Source organism: Chiloscyllium plagiosum, unplaced genomic scaffold, assembly GCF_037043375.1.
Source record: "Chiloscyllium plagiosum isolate Xiang-an unplaced genomic scaffold, Cpla_swu_hap1 HiC_scaffold_41, whole genome shotgun sequence".
NCBI classification, from domain to species: Eukaryota; Metazoa; Chordata; class Chondrichthyes; order Orectolobiformes; family Hemiscylliidae; genus Chiloscyllium; species Chiloscyllium plagiosum.
In genome coordinates, this window is record NW_028270179.1 from 34,023,061 (window position 1) to 34,030,903 (window position 7,843).

The 7,843-nt window shown below is 41.8% G+C and overlaps 1 protein-coding gene across 1 annotated transcript; it reads left to right on the plus strand.

Moving 5' to 3' along the window:
• The first annotated feature begins 1,640 nt into the window (after nt 1-1,640).
• LOC148138219 (putative G protein-coupled receptor 139) lies at nt 1,641-4,860 on the plus strand. Its single transcript, XM_087981888.1, has 2 exons — nt 1,641-1,710; nt 3,953-4,860. Exons 1-2 carry the CDS (start codon nt 1,641-1,643, stop codon nt 4,858-4,860), a joined length of 978 nt encoding a protein of 325 aa, XP_087838014.1.
• The last annotated feature ends 2,983 nt before the right edge of the window (nt 4,861-7,843 follow it).

Sequence of the window (7,843 nt, forward strand, 5' to 3'; positions counted from 1 at the left end):
CAGCCTTGAATATATCTATAATATGGAGCATTACAGCGCAGTACAGGCCCTGCTGCCCTCGATGCTGCACCGACCTGTGAAACCAGTCTGAAGCCCATCTAACCTACACTATTCCATTAGTGAGTTTTGAGAAGATTTGTAGCTCAGGTTGAGGTTTTGGATGTAGGTTTGTTCGCTGAGCTGGAAGGTTCATTTCCGACGTTTCGTTACCCTACTAGGTAACATCTTCAGTGGGCCTCAGGCAAAGCAATGCTGAGAATTCCTGAGTTTTATTTATATGTTCGGGTTTCTTTGGGTTAGTGATATCATTTCCTGTGTGGATGTTATTTCCAGTGGTGAAGTCACTTCCTGTGCCTTTTCTCAGGGGGTTACACATCGAGTTAGACCCCAACTACCACCCCCTGAGTGAGAGTGTATTGCTTCTTTTGCCAAGGGTAGAAATGTCAATTGCTAGGGGATATGGGTTCAAGGTTAAAGTAGGAAAGTTTAAGAGAAGCAAGTTTTGTTTTACCCAGGGGGCGGTAAGTACCTCGAATGCACGGCCAGAGGAGGTGATGAAATGTTTTAGAGACAGATTGACAGATGCATAAACAAGCAGGACCCAGACTTTGCAGAGCCAAAAGCTTTTTATGTTTGAAAGGAATCATGCATTAGCGTATTCTTCGTGGGACATGATCAAATGCATCGAAGGTCATTATGGAAAGCTGGGGATGAAATAATGGGGACCCTAGCAGAGATATTTCTAACATCGATAGCCATGTGGTGAGATTTTCGGAAAACTGGAGGGTGGCTAATGTTATGCCATCATTGAAGAAAACCTTCAAGGAAAAGCCAAGGAGCTACAATCTGTGAGTTTAACATCAGTGGGAGGTAAGTTGTTAGAGGGAATTCTACAAATCGGGATCTGCATGCATTTGGAAAGCCCAGAACTGATCAGGATAGACAGCTTGGCTTTGTGCATGAGTGATCGTGTGCCTCAGTGATTGAGGTTTCTTGTAGATGTGACCAAGAAGATTGATGAAGGCAGAAGGGAAGACATTGTCTAATTGGAATTTAGCAAGGGCTTTGACAAGTCTTCCCATATTAGAATAGCTAGTAGGATTAGATCGCATGGAATCCAGGGAGAGGTTGCTAAGTGGGCACAACATTAGTTTGAGAGTATGGACCGAGGTTGATGGCGGAGGGTTGTCATTCAGACTGGAGGCTTGTGAATAACAGTGTGCTGCAAGGATTGGTGCTGGGTCCCCTGCTGTTTGTCATTTATATAAGCAATTTGAATGGGAGTATAGGAGACATGGTTTGTAAGTTTGCAGAAAACACCAAAACTGATGTTATTTGGGGCATTAAAGACCGTTATCTAAGAGTACAACAGGGTTTTGGGAACGGAGGGCCTAGGCTTTGTGTCTTTGCTCTGCATCAAAACCTAATTTCACGCATTTTTTTCCCGGTTTTTTTTCTTTCCCACATATTAATTAGGATAAGCGTGGAAATTATTACCTAATTTTGCTTGCTCACCTGACTGTCGCGAACAGCTACAATGTCAAAGCTAATGATCTCTCCAGAGACCAAACTGCGTTATAAATGGCGATGGCCCCAAAATCAGAGCAGCGAGCACATCAGTGCGTCAATTTTCACCAAAGATGCACGCACCAGGGAAAGGTCTGATCTTCGCTATTTATTACACAGCTCTGGCAGTGTTCGGAATTCCAGGTAAACCTGAGGACATTTAATGACGGGAATATGAATGGTTCAATGAGTCTGCAGTGAATAGCTACTTATGCAACGCATGGAGGTATTTCTTCCCCTTAGACTCATTCTCATTGTTCAGTTAAATTGCTGCCTCATTAATTTCACTATTCTCATTATGTGCGACTGTAACATGGAGTTAAAGTATTGTTTGAAATTGAGATGTTCTGTTTATTGACTGCGAAAGTCATCTTTTTGTTTAATTTCTGCTCCAGCATCTTTTTAATGCGTCAGTATTCCCATTCGGTGCTCTGCTCAATGGCTTCACACCCTTTTACATCCCACTTCTCCAACCAATTCCCATCTGCTTTCAAATCGGATTCATTTCATTCGAGATCACGACATGGATCAAGGGGCGTTTCTGAGAGTGGAAAATGAAATTGCATTCGAATGCAGGATGTTATAAACAATAAAATGACAACATTTGGAGATGACAGTGAACAATGTGATGGAAAGCCTTGGACTGCCATTGTGAGAGGGAAGCGAGCCAGGGTTATTTACTTTGAAATTTTGCTTCACTTCCAACTGAGTTGGCTCACCATAATTTCAAAATCTGTCGATTGCCCGTTTTCATTGTTTTTCTTAATACACAGAACGGATCCCTCAAATTATTATTATTAATCATCATTAAGAAAAAAAAAACCTCGGTTTCCGTAATTAATTTTTCGTTATGCTCTAAAATATCTCTGGCAGATAGCCATAATAATTTTTTTCCTGTATCATGCGTGGTAACTGCCAGAATTGAAGTTCATTGTCCTACTGTACTTCATTGTTGGTCACGGTGTGTGCCCAGGCTCAAAACAGGACTCAATCTCTACGTCCTTTATCTCGCTGCTCTGAGGGACTGAGGGTTAGATCTGTCCACCGTCTGAAATGAGGTTAAAGAAATTTGTCTTTTATAATTAATGACACAAAATCTTCGCTAACGCTTCATAATCATTGTCAAGAGTGCTAACTCTCATTTTGTTTTTCTCAAACAAGACCAAGCTGCCGGTGTTCCCCTTTCAGTCCGTCTGTCCTCTGTGTCCATTGTATCCAACTCCAGGTTCACAGTAAAATAAAACTGCAAATACTTCATGACCAGTCCCTGCATTTAACCATTTTGCGCTACAGCACGCTACCTGTCCATGTTTGTATGTAGATTGCATGCCTTGTGTTCTTACAACTGCAATATAATTACTTACCGTTCCTCAATTCTGTATTATGACAATTTGCTGATTGATTATGTTTTAAAATAAGAGCACCATTGTGCTACTGAGACTTTATAAAGCTCTGGTTAGGCCCCATTTGGAGTACTGGGTCCAATTTTGGGCCCCACACCTCAGGAAGGACATACTGGCACTGGAGCGTGTCCAGCGGAGATTCACACGGATGATCCCTGGAATGGTAGGTCTAACATACGAGGAACAGCTGAGGATCCTGGGATTGTACTCATTGGAGTTTAGAAGATTAAGGGGAGATCTAATAGAAACTTACAAGATAATACATGGCTTGGAGAGGGTGGACGCTAGGAAATTGTTTCCGTTAGGCGGGGAAACTAGGACCCGTGGACACAGCCTTAGAATTAGAGGGGGTAAATTCAGAACAGAAATGCGGAGACATTTCTTCAGCCAGAGAGTGGTGGGCCTGTGGAATTCATTGCCACAGAGTGCAGTGGAGGCTGGGACGCTAAATGTCTTCAAGGCAGAAATTGATAAATTCTTGATGTCACAAGGAATTAAGGGCTACGGGGTGAATGCGGGTAAGTGGAGCTGAAATGCCCATCAGCCATGATTAAATGGCGGAGTAGACTCGATGGGCCGAATGGCCTTACTTCCACTCCTATGTTTTATGGTCTTATGGTCTTAAGAATGAGTACATTCACGTTTTGCATTATTATGTATATCGTCAATTATTTTAACATGTTCCTTTTCCTTGTTGATGCCTTGCAGAATTTCCAACCATTAAGCCTCTATGTTACAGATACTTACCATGAATAAACATCTGAAACAGAACATTCCGTTTTCTTCTCTTGGTGTTTGTTGAAGTATAATTTGGAATATCGTAGCTGAAAATGATTAATAATTCCAACAGTTTTGATGTTTGATTAAATGCTTTATTGTTTACAATTTAAGGTTGCTTTAAGAAAGTTAATGTTGTTGGTGTAATTCTGATGTCTCCTTTCCCCTCCTCCTTATCCTCTTTCTCTCTCATTCCCCCCTCCTAGCTAATCTGCTGACCATTGCGACCTTGGCCAGAGGAAAGTGTGGTCTGTCTAAATGTATCACAAGTTATCTGTTATCAATGGCAGTGGCAGACCTCCTTGTCATTATCACTGCTGTGATGCTAAGCCGTCTTCGTGACATTTATTTCCCAGTGAGCTTTCTATCTACCACCCCTGGTTGCACAGCTGTCATTATTCTGAGTCGTGCTTCAAGAGATACGTCTGTGTGGTTAACGGTTGCATTCACCTTTGATCGTACCATAGCTATTTGCTGTCAAAGACTGAAAGTCAGATACTGCACGGAGAAAGTGGCAGCTGTGGTCACAGGAATTGTCTCCGGTCTGTGTGCTTTGAAAACCATACCAATTTACTTCATACATAAACCTCTGTATATCATTAATAATGTACCATGGTACTGCAGCATTAAGGAAATCATCTTTGTGTCAGTTGCATGGAGAATGCTTGACTGGCTAGATCGCATTCTCATCCCTTGTCTCCCATTTCTCTTGATTATTATTTTCAATTCGCTAACAGTCAGACACATTATAGTGGCCAATAGATCACGTGAGAGACTTCGAGCTCACCACAGCGGTACCTGTCAGAGCGACCGAGAAATTGAGAGCCGGCGAAAGTCCATCATTTTATTGTTTGCCATCACGGGTAGTTTCCTCCTGTTGTGGCTGACGTACATTGTAAATTTTGTATATGTGCAGTTTACAAATAATAGCTATTCCTCAGGTTCGAATTCGAACGATTGGAAGTTTATCCTGCAGGAAAGTGGGTATATGCTACAACTCTTAAATACGTGCATCAACACAGTTATCTATGCTGGCGTGCAGACTAAGTTCAGAAAAAAGTTGAAGGATACTATAAAATACCCCTTCAATTTGATCGCTGGATGCTTCACGTAATTAAATAGTTTGTTTCAACAATCACACCTTAGTTTCCATTGAAACAAGGGAGAAACTGAACAATTACTCGGGAAGGGATTGTGAATTGACCCTATACATTCTTGACTTCTTGCACTCATATTTTTCGCCAACTGGAATCGACATTAATAACGACGACATTAACAGATGGGCATTGTGTTCTGTCGTCAACTTATCGACCATTTCCCATTATGCTAAATTCTGAAAAATATATAATTGAATACATTTTGTTGTAAAACTGTGATTGGGACATGCATGAGAAGACGCTCTGATATGATATCTGTATAAACATGATCCTATAAATGGAAGAAACAGAGGTCAAGTTTCCTTGGCACCTTATCCGAAGGAATTGCCTCTGGTTCAATGTTGTCACCATTCTCTCTATCACATCTAGTGCAGGTAACATCCTCCCAGAAATATTGTGACTAAAATTGAGCATGAGGTTTCACAAAACTCTTTAACAATTATCACAGACAATAATTCCACTCTGAGGAAGGTCAGTGGGCCCGAAATGTTAACTTTTCTTTCTTTCCGTGGATGCTGTCAGACCTGTTGAGCTTTCCAGCAATTTCTGTTTTTTGTTTAATTCAAGGAATCTAATTGCCTTTTGACAAAGGTCGAGAATCCAATTAATTGAAAACTACTGGCACATTGACATCGCCTTAAGAAGGTGCTCTTTGCACCTGTCCTTCCCTATCTCACCAAACACATGCTATTTCAGTTCAGCAACTTAACGATATACATTCTCGATCCTATATCATATCCTAAAATAAAATTCAAGCAAACCGTTTAACACCTCCACATATTACGTTCCACCAGAATATGGATAGATTGGAGAGTGGGGCAGAGAAATGCCAGATGAAGTTCAATCCAGGCCAATTCGAGTGATGCATTTTGAACGATCCAATTCAAGAGTGAACTACACGGTAAATGGAGAAGTCCTGGAGAAAGTAGATGCTCAGAGGGATTTGGGTGTTCAGGTCCATTGTACCCTGAGGATGGCCACACAGGTTGACAGAGTGGTCAAGAATCCTTACAACATGCTTTCCTGCATCGGGAGGGATATTGAGTACAGGAGTTGGCAGGTCATGTGAGAGTTGTATAAGATTTCGGTTCGGCCACATTTGGAATACTGCATGCAGTTCTGGTCACCGCATTACCAAAAAGGGTGTGGGTGCTTTGGGGAAGGTGCAGAGGTGGTTCACCAGGACGATGCCTTGTATGAACAGAAGTTGAGTACATTAGGATTCCTTTCATTACAAAAAGGGAGTTTGATGGGGAAGTGATTGAGGTCTACAAAATCATGAGAGGTATAGACAGTGAGGATAACAGGAAGTTTTTTTTTCCCAGAGAGGGGGACTCAATAACTAGGAGACACGAGTTCAAAGTGAGAGGGGAAAAGGTTATGGGTGGTATGTGTAGAAAGTTCTTCACTCAGAGGGTAGTGGGTGCCTGGAATGTGGTATCAATGGACGTAGTAGAGGCGGGAACGATAACATCGTTTAAAATGTATCTGGACAGATAAATGACCTGGCAGGGAGCAGAGGGATACAGATCTTTAGAAGATAGGCAACAGGTTTGGATAGAAGACCTGGAACAGCGCAGGTCGAACGGGCCTATTCCTGTGATGTAATTGTTCCTTGGTTTGACGATTGTTTGTGACTCTTTTTTAGCAATCTCATTTTACTTGAACAATTTCTCTTGAACGATGGAAGCTCTCTTTCTGTTAATCTGTGGCGATGTAACATCAAATTAAAAGAAACTCTATTTCACTTGCCTTCACTTTTTGTTAGTTTACACAATATTCCTTGTTTCCAGGTTCGTCTGTTCAATCTGAGATCATCACTTCATAATGTGCGCCAATCCCCATGTCCCTGACCTAACCGGGCAGACGTCTCCCTGCCGAAAATCTTGTTTTCCAATTGCATTCGTTCATTGTTGAAGTTGTTAAATTATTTATTTGCTCTGACTGATTGTAAAAGCTTGCTTTCCCAATGAAACGTCCCTGTTTCTCTCCCACAATAAAACATTGAATGACGTTTTTGTTTACAATTATTGTTCATGGTTAAAAATTGCGTTTCCAAAATTAATACGAAGCTAATCGCTATGATGGACACCGTTATCAGTCGATCGGTGTTTGCAAGTGATCTGGGTGAATGTGCCGCTGAATCAAAGGAAGGTTTTAAAGTTATCACTGCAAAAGGTGCTTGCACCTGAACATTCCGAATCTCAATCTGTTAGAGCAACCTTTTCCAATTGGACTCTCTCAGTCTATATGGAGATTAAAATGCATTACATTTAGGACCTTGGGCGGGTGGTATCGCTGAATAATGCTGAGACAAACTGTAACACATCAGTGCAGGATAAGACCGTTTGGCCCATCTGCTCTGTTCCACTATTCAATCACTGTTCTCCAACCTTTTCCCACTGACTCATCATGAGACTATCTATTGCTCTTTTAGATGATTCGGATTCCCAAGCCTCCTCGGGTAAGGATTTCCATAGATTCCCCTTCATCTCAGTTCTCAGGGCTCGTCCCTTCAATGTGAGGCTGTGCCCTCGGGTTCTATCCCCTTGTACTTGTGAAAACATCTGTATGTCCACTCTATCCAGGCCTCTCCGTACTCTCTAAGTTTCAGTGAGCTCCCCTAACATCCTTTAAAACTGCACCGAGTTCAGACACAGAGTCCTCAACCATACGACAAGCCATTTATCCCTAATATAGTTCTTATAAAACTTCTTTGCACCCCCCCAGGCCAAAATATTTTATTTATGGAGCCACCACTTTGCCCACTCTCTCAGCGCTTCTAAGTCTTTCTGCATCACCTCTGCAACACCATGTGCCCTCCACACCTACCTTTCTATCATTTGCAAACACTGCAGCTTTGCCCTTAGTTACTTTGTCCAGCTTGGTAATGCGTGACGTGAATAGTTGTGCTCCAAACACTGCTCACTATAGAAAAAC